Source organism: Rattus norvegicus, chromosome 4 (assembly GCF_021556685.1).
Source record: "Rattus norvegicus strain SHRSP/BbbUtx chromosome 4, alternate assembly SHRSP_T2T, whole genome shotgun sequence".
NCBI lineage: Eukaryota > Metazoa > Chordata > Mammalia > Rodentia > Muridae > Rattus > Rattus norvegicus.
In genome coordinates this window covers 127,485,640-127,508,493 of record NC_141537.1, presented here as the reverse complement: position 1 = coordinate 127,508,493, position 22,854 = coordinate 127,485,640, and the positions used below count along the sequence as shown (strand labels likewise).

Below are 22,854 nucleotides of genomic sequence, written 5' to 3'. Positions count from 1 at the left end.
TTTTTAATTTAGAGAATACTTTATTAGTTTTTGTAATCAAACCCACGTATATAAGACCTTACATATTTAATGCAGTGTGTTACCCCTGTACAAATGGAAAAAACTTAAATTCAACATTTCTAGACCAATATGGCTGTTAATTTCTGTACAGTGCCAACTCAACACAGTAAACGGGGATACTTTTTTCCAAAGTTGACAGCACAGGTAAAGTTTCAAAAAATTCAAATTATATATCTGTATATATATATTTATATTTATATAAAAAGACCAATAATAGCAGTGTGTTATGCATCAACAGCAGCAACAGCTTTTCCAGGTTCTGCAGTCATCTGATGGATGTTCTCTCTTACATAAAAAAGTGCACAGTATAGAAGAAAAGGAAAACTGTAATGGTAGTCCCTCCTTACTAAAGAAGAGGCATTTTCTGTTCCTGATTTCAAACACCCTCGAATGTGTACCCCCTACCATGTGTAATTTTTATTTTTCAAATCCTATTTTTAATGATGGTTCTTAAGCGCTTTAACTTTCCTTGTAGCCACCACCCATCAGGGGTAGTAGAAAGGAAAGGATATGGGGAGTGGACCTGTTTTACGAAGGTTCTTTGGAGCAACTCCTGTCTGTATTGTCTGGAAATCAGCAGTTCAGTTCACAGGTCAGCAGCAGCAGCTCGATCCACTTGCAAACATTTCATGGATACACCAGCAGTCCAGTTGGGAGAGTCAGGTTAGCAACAGCAGTGACACCTAGCAGACAGCCAGCAGGAGGGACAAATAGGAACAACAAGCTCTGGGCCGTGCCTCTCTCAGGGAAGTAAAGGTCAGCGAAGAATCAAGACCTACAAGTATTACATAGCTAGCTGTAACGGCTCTGGCTCGGTCACTCTGGAGTCCTATTTGTACCCTCCAAACATCTCATGTCCTCCACATGCCTTGCCTCAGCACATGCATCCAGTCAGCCCGAATCCTCGGAGTCCTGACAAATGAACTCAACTGCATGATGTAAAGTGGACCAAAGTGTAAGGCGGACCAATGCATGCATGTTGTTAGCAAAGAATCCTTCATGTGCCCTTTCACATCTTTGCTCTAGCAGAACATCCTCTCTCCTGTGTCTGTTTCAGTGAAATGTTTCCTTCCTGAGTCTTCTTAGACTTTCACCTGTGTCCACTCTAGGAAAACACTTCTTCATGCTTTTGCCCCAGCAAAACACCATCCGACACAACTGACTCTCTGGAGAACCCTTAAGTTTCCACTTCAGTTATGTGAGCAATTTTGCTCTGTAGGATACTCTTATCTTTATTCCTTCAAGGTAAACCTCACATTCCTAAGCACCATTTTGCATTAAAACTTTGCCGGAAAGAGGTTCTGTGTGGGTGTGCACCAGGTCCTCTGTGTCTGTGGCTGCTTCCGGTTGTGTGTTTTTATGGGATTCCTGAGCGTGTGAAGGTGTAGGTCTCTGTTTCTTGTGTCTTTTCTTGGGCTCTTTTCCTTCTCTTTGCTTGTTTTGTTAAGTCTTGATGAGTCAGTTTTTGTTTTATCTTACTCTGTCTTATTACATTATCCCTCAGAAGCCTGTGTCCCTTAGAAGTCTGTTTTTCTTGTCCAATGAGAGACAGAAACAGTGTGCATCCAATGGGAGGGTAGGTGGGGAGGAACAGGGAGGAATAGATGGAGGGGAAACCATAATCAGGATAAGTAATAGGAGAAAAAAGTCTATTTTCAATAAATGAGGAAAAAGAACGGAGGTTATAACTGGTGGGTTGGGGGTGAGGTTTGCCTGAGTCTTCCGTTCTCCCCGACGAGTGCAAACGTGTTCTCCAACTTGAATGTTGCTGAGTATTTGTTTATAATCATGCTCAGATATTAATCACAGCCCCTATCTGTGAGCATGAGTCCCTAGGATTCTTATTAGTGGAGTCTTTAGTATCTTCAAAAAGAGCAATGTCTCCTTACCAGTGAGAGCTTCCTCCCGGCAACAATTGTGCCTTTTTTGTGCCAAATTGTTACCTCCTAGGTATGTTCTCAATTCCTCATTAAATTTTCATGTGTTTCACAATTTCCTTATTGGTTTCTTTCTTTTCTTTTTTTTTTTTTTTTTTTTTTTTGCTCTTGCCACATATAATAAATGCTACTCTAGTTGACCCAGCACACTTTCAAACCAAGCTAATCTCCCGTGGATGCTGACATGTGAAGTCTAGCACACTTCCGTCTGTCTTCGAACTGTCACATGCCTGCTTCAGTTCTAGGACTTTACCTTAGTCATACGCCATTCTACTGTAGTATTTTTTCATCTTCAACCCTGAAGATTGTTCAGAGGATCCAGTTTTCGATCACAGCTTAGCGGCTGCTAGAAAGTTGCATGAGAACCCAGTAATAGACTCTGCAGTGAAGGATACCCCATCGTTTCCCTATGTCAGTGATCTGCTGGCCTCATACAACACCCAGGTTTTTAATTAGGCTTCTAGTTTGTTGCTGGGTATGGTCATCAACCCTGGCATGATTAACCCTGTAAAAGCTCTATTTAAAAAGGCACTCCTTGTCATTGGCACAAACACTTGTTGGTTTTTGAAAAGTCATTTGGAGATAGTTAGAATTAAGTCTGTTCTCTTGTAGGCCTTTTGTTGTTGTTTCTAAATTTAAAGTGGATTATGTTCTCTGGTGACTTTTGTAGTACATACCACCTACCAAAGTGACAGATGACTGCATTCAAAATAGCAACACTGCCCCTGAAATTAATAAAATTCCGTGTTTGTGGAATTAGTCTGCTCTGTGGTAAAGCAACTTTTACTCAACATTCTGGCAAGCTGAAGGAGGGGGAAAGGCTGGTTTTCAAGTGAGGCCTTGATGCTGTCACACTTCCCATCCCCCAGTTATAACAATGAGGTGCAAGAGACTCCTGTCTCCTCAAGGACAGAGTCAATTATGAGAACCACGTTCTGAATCCCTTTGATACCCATTTGTGTTTGCTTCTTGCGATTTCGGTGTTCTACTCTTTAAAATGCAAATGACATCAATTTCTCTATTAGCTCTTATTGTTGTTGAGTTTGGGCAGAAGATACTTAATTTCTTAGTCTCTCCTTTCTTAGTTTTCTCTTGTAACTCCTCAGTATTGGAAACAGTGGCTTGTGGCCAGTTGTGACAGCCCCTCTGTAATGGCTGCCACTAGCCGGTGGTGCAAACCCAGGCTGGGCCAGCCTTAGGCAGTATTTTCGAACTTCCATGTTATCTGAAATCTGGGCAGAAGGGCACCCTCTTATGTTGTAACCAAGATGGACTGACATGGTTTGTCACACTCTCAGCTGACCGGTGCACTGGAGGTGGAAGGTTCTGCTTTAGAGCCCTCATGTTGTCTGGTGGATGGTGCTCGCCAAGGGGGAAGGGGTGACACTCATGGAAACGTGCTGTCGCTCTGCACTTTGACTTAGTTGTCTGCAGTCAGGGATCAGGAAGAGGGGCGAGGTGACTGACGTTCTTTTGACTGCAGTGAGAAGAAGAAAATCAGCCCAAACGGGGAACTTCCTGTTGGTCTCCAGTGAGAGCTCAGTGCCTTTGGCCTCCTTAAATCTTTCTGAAGACTCCATCCTCAGTTTGCAAAGGAAGGACTGGCAGCGTGTGGTCAGTTGCTCAATTCTGTTTTACAAAAATGTGCTGCTTTGTGAAATCAGCACTCCAAAGAGCCTGCTGTCGGGAAGAGGCCCTCAAGAAGGCGAGGACAGGACAGGAGAGTGTGTGGGGATGACCAAGGCACTCTTCCTCCCATGACTGCTGCTTCAGGGCCTCTTCATTTAAGGGGAAGCGGAGTCCAGGCTGTGGTTACATTTCTTACTCTTGTGTATGCTCATAGCTTCTTCCTGGCTAACATTCGGTTCAGCGGCCTCACCGGTCCTGGATCTTTCCTGCATCTTAAACACTCTTTTTTTTTTTTTTTTTTTTTTTTTTGGTTCTTTTTTTTTCGGAGCTGGGGACCGAACCCAGGGCCTTGTGCTTCCTAGGTAAGCGCTCTACCACTGAGCTAAATCCCCAGCCACTCTTGACCTATAAAAGTTACCTATAATGAGGCTCACCTGAGGCGGGACTGCATACCTTAGGGTGTATGGACTGAAGCTGACTCCTACATTCCCCCTGTAAGTAAATCCTGTCAGTTCAGTGAGGGTTGACTGGCTGAACAAAGTGTAAACTCCTCTCCCCAACCTAGAGTGGCTGGCAAGTTTCTGTTCATTAGAAATTGACAGAGCCAAGGAAACACCTCCTTCCCCCTCAGTAATTCCCAGTCACGTAGATCGCTTAGATACTGTTTCATCAGGAGGATTTTGAAGACATTTAATATCTCCAGGGGACACAGACGGACTTCACGTAATCTGTCTGTTGCTCTTTGGAAAGCCTGACCCCTGTGTAAGTGGCTTCTCTAGGTCTGATCTGCAGATTCTTTGGGTAATGCAGTGCCACAGACTCTGTTGTGGAATTGCGTGCCGTTAAGGACCACAGCCTGTGCTATATGAGACTTCTTGGAGTAAGATTTTGGTGTGTGTGTTGGGGGAGTGGGGTAGTTATTATTGGTTGAAGTTAAGCAGTCTTATAATAAAGTCACATGAAATGACCACATCCTTGCAAAAGGCATCAGAAATTTGCCTTCCGATTTTTCAAAAAAAAAAAAAACAAACAAACAAACATTGTGACAGAAGAGAAACTGACATCCTCATCAGGCTGTTAGGCCTTTTCGGGAGATGCATGGCTTTGCCTTCAGAAAGCAGCTGCCAGTCTCCCCATTAGCAGGTACATGCCAGCAAAAGGGAGCCATTTGGAGCCTTGTAACTCCTGTTGTAATGAAATCTTGTTTCATAAGCAGAAATAAGAAGGTCTCCTCTCTCAGACTTAAAATCCCTGAGAACAAATGCACTTCCTGGGGCTGGTGGCTTGTGGTAGGGTTTGAGCTCCGAGAAGCAAGCTTGTTGTCATGGGAAGTCAGGACACAAGGTGGCACAGTGGAACCTTGTTGTGTGCCTCCGGAGTAAGGCGGCTGGAGTTGGGCTGCGCATGGCAGCGGCAGAGCGAGGATCAAGGGTTGTTACTCAGGCAGCATCGAGGGTGGTAAAGTGAAGGGCCGGGTTGCCCCTCCCAGTTACCTCATCAGCTTTTCCTGGAGCCCTTGAGACATAGGCTCACTCTGAAAGGTTTACGCATTTACGTATTCGTCGGAAAGAAATCTACTGAAGCGAAGTGGAGATACAGCTCAGCATAGACAGATAAGGTGGGCCAGAGACAATTAAGTGTGTAAGCAACAATAATAAACAGAGATGTGGGCAAGTACAGATGTTTTAGGGAGTGTCAGCGTGGCTGGCAACAACCTGAACTTTGTAAGTCAATTATGATAAAAGGTGTCATTTGTATCTGCTGGGGGCCTCGATCCATCCTGAGCGAGAAGGCGAGAAGCTGCACACGCATAAAGCTTCGTTCAGCCTTACTGTTCCAAGATCGGGGAGCAGCCAGTGAAAATGTGCAGGGAGAAGCCAAGAGTTCTGAAGTGAATGGAGGCCAGACTAGAGCATACGGACAAGGCGGGCCACTCAAGTGGAACTGAAATGGACCAAAGGCAGCTCAGATGAAGGAGGGTTTGGCGGGATACGGGAAGAGTGTGGGATTCATTGAACTGATGCTGGGAAAGCACAGCATTGTGAAGCCGGGGGACCATGTCGTTGGATCTGTACTGCACACGCCTGGCCTCCGTGTGTATAGGAAGGGCATGAACAATAGCCTAAGGGTTGAGTGATGAGACCTTTGTGGTCATTAGGAAGACAGTGAGAACAGAGGTGGGACTTCTCAGATAGAGGTGGACGAGGTGAGAGAGATAAAGTCCCAGAAGCCACTGCTTCTTCAGGATTTGGGTGTCTTATAAAGATAAAATTCAGAATATTCAACTTGATCGCTTTCTTCATCCCCTGCCTTACTTAAGCTGCTAAAAATAAGCAGCCGGGATAAGAATCAGCCTTAGAGTCAGCAGTGTTGGAGGAAAGGGTCCTGGTGTGGACTTTACAACCCAGAGGCTCAGTCCCAATTACAGTGACAGCTTTCCCTTGGAGGCCAGTGACCTTAAAATAGGGACACACACAGCATCCTGTTTTTGGAAAAGGAGTTCTTACTGAGTTTTTCTCTCAGTACACTATTTTGAGCTATTGTTCCCTAATCCCCTCCCTACTTCCTAATACTATTAAAAGCCAAACTTTGAAATTCAAAGGGACTTCTGTAGAGTTTCCAGCCCCCTCCCCCCACATCCCCACATCCCCCCCCATCCCAACAGCTTCTCCATGAGGGAAAAGTTAGGAAAGGGAGGAGTTAGCAAGACCAGTCCTGAAGCATCCACACAAGTAGCAGTTGAGACTTGAGGCTGACATTCAAGGTGGAAATAAATACTTGTAGAGCAAGATACGACCCCCCAAAGAGGAGTATGATCGCAAATATCTCAACCCACACAACGTCAACGACTAAGAACAGCACATCTTGCTAGGGTATCTTCCCTGGAGAAGAATGGCCCCCTTGCTGCATCATGACAGGACAGACTTTAAAGGGACAATTCTTTTGCTTTCCCTTTATGAAGACAAGGCGCTATAAACCTCCCCCCCCCACTTCTGACTCGTTGGCTCTTTCCTCTACACCCCATTAAAAAGAGATCCTTTTATTGTTGCATTGTCGGGAAGCATTTGCAGAGCCGATACAACTATCACTGTCAAGGTTTCCAGCTCTTAGGGGTCAGCGTGTAGCTTTAGATGGCTTCTTTGCCCCCAGGCAGAAACAGAGCTAACTGTATTTTCAGAAGTTACAGCTTTCAGTGGGCAGAGATCCTTAGAGTAATCACTCGGAGACAGGTTAAGAAATAGCTGTCCGGAGACTCTACCTCTAGAAGAGAACCAACTTCCTAAATTCAAATCATGAATGTGGCTGTGAGATAGCCTGACAAACTGCCGTGGCGTTTGTGGATAGTAAGGCCATAGTCTCAGTAGAGCTAAGTGAAAGTCTCTCTGTACATTAGTTTTATACTGCATGGACAGCTATAGACTTCACCCCTTCCCTGTGCTCTCCTCAGCTACTTCTGGACTGTGTGCCATTGGCCATGTTGTTCAACACTTAATGTGACAGTTTTCTAATCTGCAATGAAAAGAGGCTATTAGAAGTTGCTCAGAAATGAATAGCCTAGTAAGAGCACCAGTGGAAGGGGAAGCCCTTGGCCCTGCCAAGACTGAACCCCCAGTGAACGGGATTGTTGCGGGAGGGTGGTAATGGGGGGAGGATGGAGAGGGGAACACCCATATAGAAGGGGAAGGGGAGGGGTTAGGGGGATGTTGGCCTGGAAACCGAGAAGGGGAATAACAATCGAAATGTAAATAAGAAACACTCAAGTTAATAAAGATAGAGAGAAAAAAAAAAAAGAAGTCGCTCAGAGAGCTGTTGTAAAGAACAGTGCACCAGTTCTTTTGCACATAGGTCTCATTTAAAAATATGTGTGTGTTAGAAATAAGAAGAGAAGGTGGGTCTTCCGCTCTTCAAGGTATAGGTATACTACATACATGTTTGGGGGTTTGTTTGGTCCCTCCCCCACCCCCAATTCTCTTGCGTGGTAGGTAAGCCCTCTTCTGTTGAGCTGCAGCCCCGGCCTATGCTTCATATATTTTCTGAATGAACTGTAGGGACATCTTTCCAGTGATTTCCCCCCATCAGGTAACCGTTTACTTCTGAGGAATTACGTGAACGTAGTTCATCCATCCTGTCTTGAACTTTGAACAAGCAGCCCCTGCTGATGATGACTTCCAGTCTCTCTCTGTGTCTGTGTCACTTCAAGGCTTCTGACTCACAGGTGGAAAGCTCTGTAGCCACTAGAAATCACCAGTCTCTCGGGCCATCTATCTCTCCTAGGGACATACTTATGAGGCCACATGTACTGTGTAATTGAAGTCAACCGCTCTGTAGCCGTAAAGCACTGTACAACTGCATTCTTAATCTTCTTTGCAAGATGCCAAGTAAAAAAGCTTGGGAACTCCTTACTCTAGACTTGAATTACAAGAGGGAGGCTATTTCATAGTGACCATTATTGGCTTCCTAAGGAAAGAATGTCTTCCTCTTTCTGGAGGCAATGGGTCTGGTCCTGATTCTTGGCAGCTGATACTGTGTTTGCATTGAAAAATTACTCTCCAGAGTTGATGATGGTTTTTGGCTAGAGGAAAGAGACAAAAAAATAATATCAAACGGTCCAAAGTAGAATAATTTTTCATTTTGTTTCATGGATTTAATTTCGTGATGTATTGTGTTTGTCAGATGCATCGGTGGAAATGTACCCTGGCTCGGGCTTTGCTTTGAGTGTATGTTGACACACTTATTTAGCCTGAAACAACCTTAAATTCATGATCCTTATTCAATCAATCACCAGTCATTTTATGCTCCGACTTGTCCCCTACTCCATGGGGACACTCTGCCTGTCCTTCACTTTCAGCCTATCCTTTCTGCTCCCTCCTTCCTAATGGAGTAGATTCCTTTCCTCTGCTCTTTCTCTATGTGCTGGGGTTTCCTTCTATCATGGGAGTTCATGTTCTTCACTCTGTTACTTTGGGTTTGTGAACAGACTGTGAACTTCTCCAGGGCAAAGGTCATACCCCAAGTTCCTGGATCTCCTCAGTCATGTTCTGCTTGGCCTATGGCGGAGCTCAGTAAATCTTGGATGAATGAATAATTTCATGCCTGATCCCTTACGACTCAAGTTTTAGCCACAACACTGCCTTCTCTTCCATTTCCCACTTTGCTGACCAAACAGTTTAAAGTGGCCCTTCTCAGACTCAACCTCCTTCACATTCTTCATGGTCAACGAAGAAGACACTTCTCTCAGGAATTGGGTACTACAGTGTTGATTCTCTCCACAGAGCGAGTGCTGTAAAATCAAGACTTCAGCCTCTTCGGTCTTGCTCACTGCTTTATATCATTTTAACTCATGACACATAGTAGGGCTTCCATGCAGTATGTTTAATCTTGTGAGTGCGCCTGTTCTGTATTCCTTCCAGCCTGAGCCCTTCCTAACACTTAAATTTTACCTGCCTTCGAGACAGTGAAAATTAATCTTCTCACTTACATCTGTTATAGTGTGTCCCCCTTTTACATATTCTCTATCAAGCAAAACGAGCAAAACAGCTAGTTAGTAAAGAACAATGTTCATGGCTTGTTGAACATGTTGGCATTCGGATTATCATAATTCCTGCTTAAGTCGAGGAGCCTTGTTCTCAGCCCTCCATCCCTCCCCTTGGACATCGGCAGCGCAGTGGTCTCTCTCTCACTTCATCCCCATTCGAGTTGATGTACTACCTCGTAGGCACAGTGCTCACCAGAAGCATCCTGCTTGTAAACATCAGTGTCGTGGTGTGTTCTTCAAGACCCAGTGTCTTCCCCCACAATCATTTTCTAGATATTTCCTTTTAGACTGTTCAAGAAAAAGGAGATGTGTCCAGTGGCATATAGAATAGTGACTTAGAGTTTTTTGGTTTTAGTTTTTGTTTTTTCGTTTTAATGCTTAAAGAAAACCAAACTGTGTGTGATGGATAGCCATGTCTGGAGAGCCAGTGGAAGGAGAGCGGGAGCCATGCTGAAGACACTGCCCACCAGTGATGTTGTAGGTTTTTATTATTTGTTAGCTCCTCTTTGTGTGTCCCCGTGACTGCAGAATTATCCTTTCAACATCCTTTGCCTGTTTTTTTTTTTCACTCTGTCAGTCAGAGACAGATGCTTGACACCTCATTTCCTTTAATCCTGGAGGACACTGTGTCCAGAGAAGCCTTCTGTCCTGGCAACTGGAGATTCACTCATTGCTAGGGTGCGATGAAGTTTTTAGCTTCCCCGCTATAGCTGATCTTAGCTCTTCCCCATTTCGTTTTGTCATCAGGGCAAGGACAAATGTTTATCTAGACAAAGCTACGCGTCAGCCTGGCATGGTAGCCCGCCGTATATTTCTGATGTTCAGAAGCTGAAATAGGACAAAGCGAGCCTGAGATACATATTAGGGCCTTGTCTCAAAAATAAAAACAGAACAAAAACAGGGGTTGATAATGTAGCTCAGCTTGTACAGCACCGGCTCAGCATGCATGAGACCCTGGGTTCAGTCCTCTTAGTACAAGGAGGAGAAAATGATGGAAGCCAATGATGCCCTAGCAGTTGTTCTCAAATATGCTGTGTTTGTCTTGCTTTAAAGGGCAGTGCAGACTTTTGTTTATTGCAGCGCCCATGTATATATCTGTGCTTACAATTCAAGCTCTCCTTGCTGCAGGAGATAGTACTCTGGGTAGTAAAGGCATCTGGAATATCAGGCGCCAAAGAAAATGGTGTTTCTGCATCTGACTTCCTCGTTTCCCAAATGCTTGCATATTGCTACTTTTTCCAATAAATTATTTCTGTGCGGCCATCATATAATTTCTTCTAAACTACGTTCTTCTATTTAATAATTGGAGAGTGGTTTTGGGAACAAAGTTTATGATGCCCTTACTATGTAATGGGGCAGGAGCACTCCCTGTGGTGTTAATGGTCCTGTCCCACTCGCTGGCAGAACATTGGCCTTTTGTTCTGTCTGCCTGGAAGTTTAGAAATCCAAGGCCCAGGATTTTCCCAGTGCATGGATCACACTAAGTCTCACACCTCCAGCACACACCTCCCTGTAAAAGGTTGCTGGATTCTCTTAGAAGTAGCATTTGCTGCTGCTTGGGTGCTAAGAGCAAATGGTGCCATCCATAAATGCTTTTGTTCCTCCCTCTCTGGGAAACTCCGTTCTTGAGTGGACCATATGAAACCATTAAGGCAGGTGCTGTTCGTGCCCCTGGGCCTCACATGTAATATTCAACATGGCTTAGAGAGCACAACCCTCCTTGCTGCTGCCACAGTACGCACAAAGAATGAATTTGCCTAGGCAAAACCAGGGCTCTGCCATGAAGGAGGAGTAACATTCCCTCCTGGAGTCTTCTCAGCACAGGGTGGTCTGCAGATGAGCCTTTCTGGGTGAAAGCTGTGTTTACATGATTTCTAGGGCTGGGAGAATTCATCCCAAAAGTGACCCTTTGGCTGTGTTTGGGGGCTTTTCCCGGCTGCTTTCTGAATAGTTTTTGCTAAAATAAATTATAAATTGTAGTAAGGAAGATTGTTCCAGCATTCATATTTATTAGATTTTAAGATTTAATGATCATATGGGCCTAAAACAAATCTTTGATCCCCGTGCTCCTCCGTTTTAGAGCAGCCAAATGGAGTGTGTCTTGATTTTGACTACTTAAATATTAATCTGTGGTCATAACCCATTTTTGGCTCCTGTCAAAAGGTGTGGCTTTTAAAATGAAAGTTTCAGCAACTCAGGGGCAGAGAAAAACAAAGCACTTCTTACTAAGAGGTTCTTATTTGTTGCAAAATGTAATTTGTATGAAATTAGCTGGGACCTTCTAGAACATCATTAGGCAACTTTCCTAGAGGAAACACACAAACAGGCCTTAGTTGGTTAGCTGTGTTTCTTTAATGCTGGTTGATATTTTGTTATATAGTAGAAGGTCTATTAACTAATTTTATTTTAAAATTACTATCTTACTATCTCAGTGAGATCAGAATTCTAAGTAGTGATGAATAATGTCCTTGCAATCAATTTGGGAACATTCAAAGAAAGCAAAACTGTGTGTGTGTTTGCCACCTCTCTCCTGTTACGTGTCTCTGTGCTGTCCACACTCACGCAATATGTTTTGGAAGCAGTCACATTGTTACCTGAGGAGAGAGCTCATTCCTTTTAACCCATGAGAAATGCTTTGTGGGTTGGTTACCTGACAGGCTATCTAGAAGTTCTGGTGGTTTCCAGTTTCCCGGTATATCCGAGTGCTGCAGGGCATGTCCTTGTGGAGGCACTGTAGGGAATGTGGGATCAGTCCTGTGTGGCAGAGAATCAAAATATACCCATTCCCCTACCATGGCGATCCTCAGAGACTGTTGGTGACTGCCCACATCTGAGTCTGGCAAAGCCAGCTGGGGACTCCACAAGAAGTTTTGTGGAGGAGGGTCAGTGTGATACTGATCAATCGAGTTCAATAAGAATTGGAAGTGAAGAAACTTGCCATATTCCAGGAAGTGTGTATGAATTAGGAGGAAGTGTGAATACAACCGTGTAACAGTGTGCAGTGTGAAGCATATGCAGTGACTCGTTAAGGTAATTTGATAAAGATTCGTTAAAGACAGCCTATTGACCAATAAAAGCACCCAATTCTTTTAAAATAAAGTCCTATCAAAATTGTTCCGCTCAGTCTGAAGTCTGTAAGTAATCCTTCCCTAAATCTTTTTATATGTTAATTAACTCAGCAAAAAAATGATTTTTACGGGTTTTTTTTTTACCCTGATTGAAATCAGCCAATCCTAATCATTTTTTACAAAGATGATGTCAGTTAGCCAAGGAAAGTGAAAGAACATGATGTTGGACTATGACCAGGACAGAGGCTCTCAAAGATCTTGTGTTATTTAACTGCCTTAATCTTAAAAGGCCAGCCTTACTGCTTCTATTCATTATAGCAGAAACTGAGTTGCAAAAGACTCCAAAGTGGCCTGCCTGCTCTGCCTCACTTGGAACAGCAACACTCCTTCTGCTCTGTCATAATTTCCTAAAATTGTGTTCTTTGGGGTGACTCTTGCCTTGGCATCAGAAACATTGAGAAATCGCATTAGTGCTGCAGATTTCTGCCACACACACCCCTGAGTTGGGTGGGAGTGGGGGACACTGAAATTGCACTTTTTTTTTAAATGAGGTCTTATCTAGGAGCTACACTGTCAGACCATGGTACCCTCATTTTTGTGATGTGAGGAGCCTTGCCAGAGAGTGCCCCTGGCTTCTCTGAGGACCAGTGACTCTCTCCATGCCTCACCGGCATTGTGCACATTAGCACTGCACATCCCAGTGACTTCCCGGGGAGTTGAGATCATCAGGCTGCATCAGAGTCACTTCAGAACCAGGCTGAAGTGTCTGCAGAGACATCCCATCCCAAATGTACTTTAGCCTTTGTGCGGTTGAAATCTCCATCTCCTGGTCAAGCCCCCACTCATAGAAGGAAAAATACAAGAGGTGGCAGTTGGAGGAAAGATGACTCTTCCAACACCAGTGCGGGCTTGTTTTCCTTTCTCACCCCTTCCCCTCACTTGTCTGGTGACAGGGACCCCACAAGCCTGCCTCTGATTGCTGCTCGTTTTCCTAGAAGTGATGAGATCACTGGCTCCTTCCGGCTCTAGCCCTCCCCCTAAGGACAGGGTCTGAGGACAGCCCACCAGGTCCAGCCACCACCTTGGCCTCCTTTGCCTTTCTCCTTCTCCCTTACGGTCTTTTCCTCTCTGCTTTGTGAAATCTCCCTTGTTCCTTCCAAATGGCATGCTTACCTCTCCAGAGCCCAGTCCAAACCCAAGTCATTTCCAGAAGCCAAGTTAGGAGGCCACTTAGATGACTGACAGATACCAAGAGGAGTGCTGATGGTCGGACGATCCTAGACCAACTTGAACTCGGGCTCCCGTTTTATCCTTCTCTTCATCTTTGTGTTGCGGCTGAGCTCAGCCAAGCTAAAGAAGGCATTCCTTTGCCTGAAATACATAGAGGGAGAGAAAAAGACAGAACGGTGGGGGGAAATAAATTTAACCATGCTGGCCTTTAAAACTAAATATATACCCCTTTCTCTGTCCTGATTGGTCCATTTCCGTTGACAAGTGGATCGTGAGGAAAGGGAATATCCTGAACTTAATTGTAAGTTAAGTCTCCCTTAATCCAGAAGAGCATTTGAGATTCTGTCCAAGTGTTCAATTTCCCAGGCCGCTGAGGTCTGTGAATTTCTTTTCCCAGCCTCCAGGCTGCTGCAGTACAAGTCAGCATAGCTAATGCAGATAGATCTCCTGCCTCTCGCTCTCCTCCTCCCTCGCCTTTGATTCGATATGAACAGCCTGGTAACTCCGATGCTGGGGAGAAATCTGACATAACTCTGCAGATGACTAGGTGGCCATGAAACACCTGGGGATTGTTCTTTAAGAAAAGGTAACATTTATATGCTAATGATGTCTTCCCCCCACCCCCTTTGTTGCATTTTTTTCCTAGGGCTACCAGTTCCCAAGAAGAGTCCAAAGTCGGTAAGGACTTGTCATTTACTTGGTGCTTGGAGGGGGAGGGGGAAGCGGGAGACCCCGTCGGGAGGAAGGTAAGCTGCCTGGGTTCACCTGACTAAACGTGCTTTTGGAGTGGATGCGGGATCCAGGAGCATAAGCTCATTTTATTAAGTTCTTGGGTATGTTTGCTATAGATGGTATGTGGGTTTGTCTTTTAACTATGTAGAGATGTAGAAGCAGGATGCAAAAGCCTGGAGGATTAAAATAATGCAGTGTGGCTTCTCTAAACAGATGCTTGCAACTCCTTTGAATGGGCGAGTTTCTGAGCTGTTTCAACTTGATACAAATGCTATTGTTTCCTTTGGGGGAGGAAGAGAGAAAAGGCTCCACCTGCTTGCTCACTGGCTTCTCAACTGGTGTTCCCAGGGCGGCCGTTCACATGGCTACCGGCTCTCTCCCCGAGCTTCCTTATGCACTGGATGGTGAATTATTATTCAGGAAACCAAAAGCCCGTGGATTTAGAGGAGAATTGCTATGCCTGTATATGTCCATGCGCTCAGATAACAGTGCTCACTGCCCAGCACTGAGAGTAAGACATTTCCTTGCTAGGGAAATGTCCTTTGTTGTTTTGCTAGCTTTAGCACCATTATGCTGCAGGTATAGGATTTAAAAAAAAAAATCAATGTTTTGCTGTCCTTTCTAATCTGGTTTCCTTAAAGATGCATTACCTACTTGGCATGCTGGCTAATAGCCTAGAGGCTATAGTGTTTTCCTTGGTCGTATGAGCTTTTACTCCCAGGGCACTAACAACAAATTAAAATGCTACTTAAAAACTCCAAATCTGTGACTTGAATGCCTGTGAAACTGAACTAGGTGGCAGAAGCTTCTTGAGTCATTAACAATAGGATGAAGAAGGGGGGCTTCCTTGTAACTTAGAAGATGTGAGAACGGGGAAATGTGTGGCTTTGTGCCGTCTCGGAGGAGGGACCTCTAAAACTTTGCAGCTTCAAGTGCTGCAGCCGAATTCCTTCCACCTGTCTGCAAGCATGGCCGCACCAGGCAGAAGTTTATCACAGAGCTGAGGGGAGGGGGCTGCATGCGTTCTGAAACCCAATTCCCTAGTTCTGCACAGAGAAAAAACCCTGCGGTAATCCAAGTGGCGATTGGAACACTGACATCGGGGCTGCTTCCCGTGTCAGTTCGTGTTAGTGTCCAGGCAGGAGAAAATGCAGAAATGCCAGAGTGTGTGCATGTGCGCATGTGTTTATCGCCGTCCCTGGGTCATTGTCAGACACCCATCCAGCCTTCAGACAAATCTAATGCAGCTGGAAGATGTGTCTCCTGAGCTTGACTTAGTGCGAGCTTCCCTTTTTTCTCTCCACCACGGCCATGCTGTGCTGATGCATGGGCCTGTTTTACACATCCCACATGCTGTGGAATCTTGACAGGTAGCTTTACACTAATAGCAAGATTTCAGGTGTCTCAGGCGTTCTCTGCTGTTTGCCCCTGTGCAGAAGAGGCTTCATAATGTTTGCATACCGTCTTCCCTAAAGTGTCTCAGAATCTCCTGGCTAGCACCTAGTATCAAGCGTGTACGGAGCGCATGTTCATGAAGCCAGTTAAGAGAATTCTCAGGCAGTTTATTTTTGTAGTTACCATGTCATTAGTGAGCAACAAGCCAATTACTTGGGTTGCATTCCTAGGAAAAAGCTCTCTTAACTGCTTTGCCCACAGTCTGCTGGCTCCTAATTACCACAAGCCAAGAGGGTGGGTGCTGTTGGATTTAAGAGCAGGTTCCCAGCTTGGGGCTTGTCCTCACCTGGGTCCTGCTCCAGGACAGGGACGGCAGCTTGCATGTTGGCACACTGGCAGCTGCTGCACACGATGAAGGGACTATCAGCCAAGGGCTGCTCTTGGCAGGAGAGCATTGCAAACATCTGTGATCAGTGGGAGCTTGTACAGGTGGATGGAAAGCCGTTTCCCTTTCCCTGGTTGGAATTTGGATGGTGTCCTGCCAGTGGACCAGATGATGATGGGATGTTTTCAGTAGGGTTGGAGGGAATCCACGGGGATGCTGGGTGTCCAGGTGCTGGCTGAGGCACTCAGGTGACAGATAGCGTCAGTTCTGCAGGCTGCATAGTTAAAGGTTGCCGTTGTACCTGGGTTGTGGTCCATGTGGACTCCACCTCAGCTCTGTGAATAGAATCTGAACCAAGTCCCACTATTGGCTGCTTGCTGAGCTTCTAACACGCTTGGCTTCCCGCAATGATGGACGAGGTCCCTGCATTCCCATACTTTTTCTTTCTTTTTTTAATGTTTTCAATAATTAGATAGTTGAAATTTTATTAGAGCAGAAGGGTTTGGCATTTTAATGTTGTTTCACCTCCTGGGTTGTCCCTAAAGCTTACTCTGAATAAGTAACTCAACTTACTAGGTTTAGTTAAAATGCTGTTTGTGGTTTTGGTGTACTCTTGAGGGAGATTGGTGATATCTTAATAACGTCTGATGAATTTAATACCTGGATTCCTACATCATAGATTTTCTACCACGTGGCAGTAAAAAATAAGGCACATTTGCTGTGGGGTTTTAGGTTTCCCTGGAAAACTTGTAACCCAACTTAATCATTCTGACTAGAAACTTTAACTGTCAGCTTAAATTGCACGCAGAGATCTTGTAGGTGTAGGGGTTTTTAAATTCTAAATTGCACAGCAAACATTGTAAGTCAGATCCACAGTCTCCGTTCTCCCTTTGTTAACCTGTCCACTTCTTTACCCGTTCACCAGTCTTATGCCCATCCATCCATTTCTCTTCTGCATACTCAACCATTCATCTATCCTTTCATTTGGCACATGTAGTAGTGAGAACCACTATGTATGGAACTTGGAATGAGACACTGGAAATACCGATGTTTAACGACTGCCTCTTAGGTGATAGTAGTATGGGTATCCAGGAACTAAGAGAAAATATCCCTGCCTCCCAGCAACTGGGGAGTGAAATAGATACCACAGAATAGACAGGCCTGTCTAGACCCTCTCCTCGGGGGATTAAAGTCTGGTGAGCACACACTTCAAGAGTTGAATGATGACTCAGTGCATACATTATGCTAGCCATGCAGCTGTCAGTCCCAGTGACCTAAGTTGAGTGGTCTTACAGAGCCCAGACCCAAGGTAGAATGAAAAACTGTGGCTGACCCGAAACTGTTTGAAATCCCCTTTCGGGCAGGGAACACCCACAGTTTTAAGACCAGTGGCAAGGTGATGTCTTCAGGGTAACAAGAGAAAACTCCACTCTGTCAGTTTCCATTCCATTTACCTGTAAGAGATGCTGAAGGAACAAGTCATTATGACATGTGAGGGGGACACAAGACCTCTTAGCTGACAGGTGCACTGCCGACTCCTGCCTCAGCCATCCTCTGTGACATGCTCGACCTCTCACACTGCACCCCTAGGCTTCACAATTTCCAAAGCCACCACATGGTCCCCTCACAGCTTCTACAGGCCACGAGGAGAAATAGTGAGGTCGGTAGATGAGGAAAGGAATGGATGACTTCAAATCATCTTGTGGCCTCTCACCTCCCACCTCAGTGAACAGCCCATGGGAGCTTCTCCACGTATAGAGAACAATACAAGTATTGTCCGTTTTGCCAAGTTTCTTTTATTTTATGTGACTCAGCTTTTCCGTTTCTGTCCAGCCAGTGTACTGTGCCTTCTCCTGCCTGTGACTGGGAGGCAAGAGATATAGGAAAGAGGGAGAAGGCAAGAGAAGCCAGTGCTTTGGCCATTTCCATGCCTCTGATGACCTTGGCCTCATACCTCGGCGGCACTTGGATCCGCTCCTATTGTCCATGCAAATCCCTGCAGTGGCCTTGGGTCTTGGCAGATACATCAACTGTAAATAATTTGGCTTTAAAATGGATCAATTTGTCATCTTTGAGCCACATGAATTCTTTTCATCATCTAAGCTCCTAAGTGCTGTCTGTATTCATTTGTTCTTCTGAGCAAATATTTTCAGTTTACTTTATAAGAACCTCCATTTCTAAATCACTCTGTGAAATACTGATGAGGTAAAATTTTTTCCCCATTTCCATTTATACAAACCACTGCACCTCCCCAGTCGCCCTGACCCGACAGTAAGTAGTATGAGAGAATCATTCATTTTAGAGAGATAGGTACAATTTCATTCTAAAAGGTTTTGTGATACAAGTTCATGGCCAAGGACTCTTAAGGAGATTTTTAAAATTAAGCCCATTTTCTTCTTCCAAGTTGGCGGAGGTTTGAAAATGAGGAATGAAATTCTCGGTTCAGAAATATCAGCCCAGTGACAGTAGCATAGGTGACTTGTCTGGTGCCTAGCGCTCTCCCGGACCATGAACTCAGGCTGTGCTGTTCTTGGGGACAGTGCAGTGTTTCTAAGCTGGGGGATTGCTGCTGTGTATCTAAGATGTATTATTCTCCCTCCTCTCTCCCCTTGGACCTGTCAGCAATGTCTCTCCTTCATCAAACCTTTGCCCCAGTAGAAGCTCCTTCAGGTGCAGAGCAACTTCAGGCCAGCCCCTGTGCTTCCAGTATTTCTCTACCCAGGTGCCTGACCAAACTTCCCACAAGACCACTAACTCTGATGCATTCCTGTTTTAAGTGCATAAATGGATTCTTCCTCCAAAGTTAAGAATGAAGCCTGTTCTCACGGTGTCACACAGGTGCCGACACCGGCATCGTGTGGCTTCCAGGTCCATGCCCAGCTCCCCCATTCAATGGCCATTCATTCTACAGTCCCAGCTCAGTTTCTGCAAAAAGACTTAGAACATGCTGGGTCCATTGCCAAAATACTCTTCTGTACACCCATCCATAAACCCACTCGCTATCCAAAGGACATTGCGGCACATTGATTTAAATCTATTCTGAATGCTTGATTCATTTAATATCCATCTGCACCACATACATCCATGCTCAGATACAAATTCCAGGCAATTAGGTAACATCTTTTTATTTATCTGTTGTTTTTCTTATTGTCTGGCACAGTGTAGATTATTCATTTGCATTTGTTGGTCGAGCCAATAAGTATGTTATAGGTGGTCACTGCAGGGGGGCCTTGTCTGGTGTCCTGTTAATGTGCTTCTCTTTGTCCACGCACAGGCTTCCTTTAACAGGACAAGCTACAGCCTTATAGCTGCTTGCCTTTGAGCAAGTGCCCTACTTAGAGAAGTTAGATGGCACACACTTGTAACCCAGTACTCCAGAGGCAGAGGCAAGAGAATCCAGAGTTTGTGCTTAGCCTGGGCTACATAGTAAAACTATCTTACACACACACACACACACCCCAAATGATTTTAATTTGAGAGCTTTATATGCCAATAAAGAATGTCATTGAAAATGAAAAACACTTTGAAATGTTTGCACATATATACACAGAGTTCAACTCCAAAAACCCCAAGATTTTCATTATAGAATGCATCTTTAAATTGGAGGAAGGTGCTCACTTTTAAAACTGAACATTCCGGTGGTGAAAATCCAGAAAGCTTCCAGATTCCTGGGCTGTAGTCCTTCAGTATGTCACCAAGCCAAGCCACTGAGTGATAGTTCTGTAGTATAGTTCTTCAAAACTTGGGAAATTCCCTCTCTGGTATTTCCCAACTGAGAGGCCACATGGGACGACATTAAAAGGACTCAGAGGCACAGTTCGACCGAGATGCAGCTTTGTTTCTGAGTTTGTTTTAACCCAGACTTCAGTGAGGTCTTCCTGGGGAGGTGAGAACAGCTATTATAATGTGAAAGGTGGCTAAAGTGTTTTTCAGTAGACTTCATCTGCATTCCCCCTTTGTGGCCCAGCAAGCTCTAGTTTAACCTGAGGTTAGGCCCTCAGTGTCACCACAGGCAAAGCTTCTAGGACGAGATAAACATCCTGGGTCCTTAGAAACCCATTTGAGCAACATGTCCGACTCTGTGCATGATTACTCTCATCAGGGCGAGAAATTCTTGACAGAAGCAGCTTAAAGAAAAAAAAATTGATTTTGCTCATGAGCTCAAGGGATATCATTCAGTCAGGATAAGGAGGAACAACTGTGGGATTTGGCTTAATCTCTGTCAGCAGGCGCATGAAACAGCTGATCACATTATGGTGACAGATGAGAAGCAGAAAGACTGGGCTAGACCCAGGAGGGCATTATCATCTTCAAGAACTACCCAGGAGACCCACTTCTGGTGGCTGGCCACGTGTCCCAAAGGCTCAGCGACCTGCCAACAGCACCACCAGCTGGGGACCAGGTGCTCAAACCCTTGGCTCAGTGTGGGCCCCTCACTGTGTATAAAAACCATAGGCATGTTATACATCAGAAGTGCCCAACACTTTCATCAGACTCTGAGTGTGACAGCGAGGAAAAGTTTAAAGTTTGGTTTTCAGGGACAGGTACCCAAGAAGTTAGGGGAACACATACTGCAAAGTGTACCCCCTGAAGCCCCACATGTGAGTGTTCTCCAGGTATCATGTAGCATGCAGGCCTAGGGGCTGGGGGGTAAGTGACCTCGAACGGAGACTGAAACTTTCAGGATTAGAGACTTAGCTCATCTGTGAAATGAACTCAGTGTTGATGGGCTCATCCTACAGTCAGGCATCTGCCGCGTTTTTTAAGGAACAAAAATAGGGTAGGTATTTGACCGGAAGAGTGAGAGTCTCCAGGCAAACTTAGCTCCCATGGTGAATGACTTGTTTTTATATTTAGAATGTGTCCTTAACAACATAAAAGTCCACATTCATTCTGGTTACTAAAGTTTACTTCAAAATGAAAACAGCCTTTAATTTTCCTTGTAAAATGTTAACCTGTTGTTATAAATAAATAATAAATTAATAAATAAATAAATAAATAAATAAGCAAGCAAGCAAGCAAGCCAGCCGCGCTGAAAAGTGTGAAACTTAAAGGAAGAAACCTAAGCACAGTACCTGGTTGGTTGGTTGGTTGGTTGGTTTGTTTTTTCTAAATATTGTGCGATGTTTACAGCAACAGTGGGCAAGATACTATCCGTGCTTTGTGATTAAGAGCCTTGTAAGAGATACACAATGAGAAAGACAATTTGCTGTGCACATCCAAAAGAGAACTGGTGCTGTTCTTGCTCTCAACAGCTCCAACATGTCACCCAAGGAAGGGACAGAGTCGGGATCGCTTTTCAGGGCATGACAGGAGGCCATAGAGCTGATGTCAGGATGGAGAAGGACCTTAAAAGGCAGCAGGGTGCCTTTGTCAAGTCTTCTAGTCTATCCACTCTCTCTAGCACAGAGCCGAGAACTTTCATTGCCTGAAGACAGGGTGATAGTCTGTGTTTGCCCTGTGCTTTCCCTGTGCCTTCACCACTTCACCTTTACGTGTGAGGGACTTTCCCTCAAGCACAGAACTTTTCCAAAACCCATAGTCAGAGCTCTAGCATCCAGAAGCAAATCAAGGAGTTGAGAGGTGGCTGCCAATAAAATGGTTGCCACACAAATATAAAAACCTATGTTCTTTTTGGACTTTGTCTACTTATTTCAAAACAAGAGCTAATAGGGGAAAGGCTCATGAACGTTGTTCTTACAAGGGTTGAAAGGTGGAGGCCCACTGAGGGGAGAGCAAGGATTGATGATAGCCTCTGGTGACAGAGCTCCAAGGGATGGGATCGCACACAGTCAGGATCTTTAGCTCTTCTAAAACAGCTCTGTGGTTTGTGTGATAGAGGATAGAGATGCACACACATGCAAGCAAGCACACACACACATACTTCACACACACACACACACACATCACGCATATGCACACATACGTAAACATACCATACACACACACACACACACACACACACACACACACACACACACACACCCCTCTTCCCTCCTGATAACTAGGCAGAGAAGTCAAGTAACATGATGTCTTTCGCAAAGGAAGCAGAACTCCAATGTAGCATTTAAGGGGTAAAACCATACGAGGATCTTGGTTGTTGCCTCTGTCAATTCAGAGAATACTTCATAAGACAAAAGTCCGTGCTAAGCTGGTTTCGGTGATCAAGAACTTGACTCTGCCTCTGAAATGAACGGAGTTCCCTCTTTGAAAGGTATTTGAACTGTGGACAGTTACCAGTCTGGGAAGGCTGACCCTTGCAGGGCAATACATATGCACACATCACATTTGCTCTTGACTTTTAAACTCACAATAGTATCAGTAATTCCAGAGGTGCAAAGCAATGCCATTAGAACTGACTGATGGAAAACTCTAGGAGCTCTCGATCTGACGGTTCTCTGCACACGAGTACCAGTGCACTGTGACTCTAGGCATGACTCCCTAATTGTCTGACCCAGTCTCTGCTGGAATGGAACTGGTAGCAACCTTTAGAGCAGAGCAGGTATCTTATTACTAAGAGGTACAGCATATGGTGGGTGCCACAGGAAGCACTTTTAGTCCTGGTTGTATTGCTTACAGCACAGACTTCCATCTGAAACAGGTATTTTGAGTCACATATTTTTGTCAGGAAATGAGGGTGTCAGGATAGATGATGTATCCTCCAATAGAGAAGCCCAGCGTATCTTCCCAAGAACTTACAATGAAAATCAGATTTGTTTCCCTGCTACAGTTCAGAGAACACCATGCTCTGTGGTTATATCTTCCTGTCTAGTCCAGACCTCTGTCTCTCTGCCAATCATTTGAGGATTTATCTGCATCCAACACTTGGCTGGAAAAAGGTAGAGGCCAGAGTATGTTGTTTTAAGCTCATAGGTATACAGG

The 22,854-nt window shown here is 44.8% G+C and overlaps 1 protein-coding gene across 51 annotated transcripts in view; it reads left to right on the top strand.

Moving 5' to 3' along the window:
* Magi1 (membrane associated guanylate kinase, WW and PDZ domain containing 1) overlaps positions 1–22,854 on the top strand; it is a 603,975-nt gene that overhangs the window by 548,611 nt on the left and 32,510 nt on the right. For all 51 annotated transcript variants that reach the window (NM_001401825.1, XM_087658830.1, XM_087658851.1 and 48 more), the window contains 1 exon segment: positions 14,107–14,138. In NM_001401825.1, the coding sequence (NP_001388754.1) occupies positions 14,107–14,138 (32 nt within the window).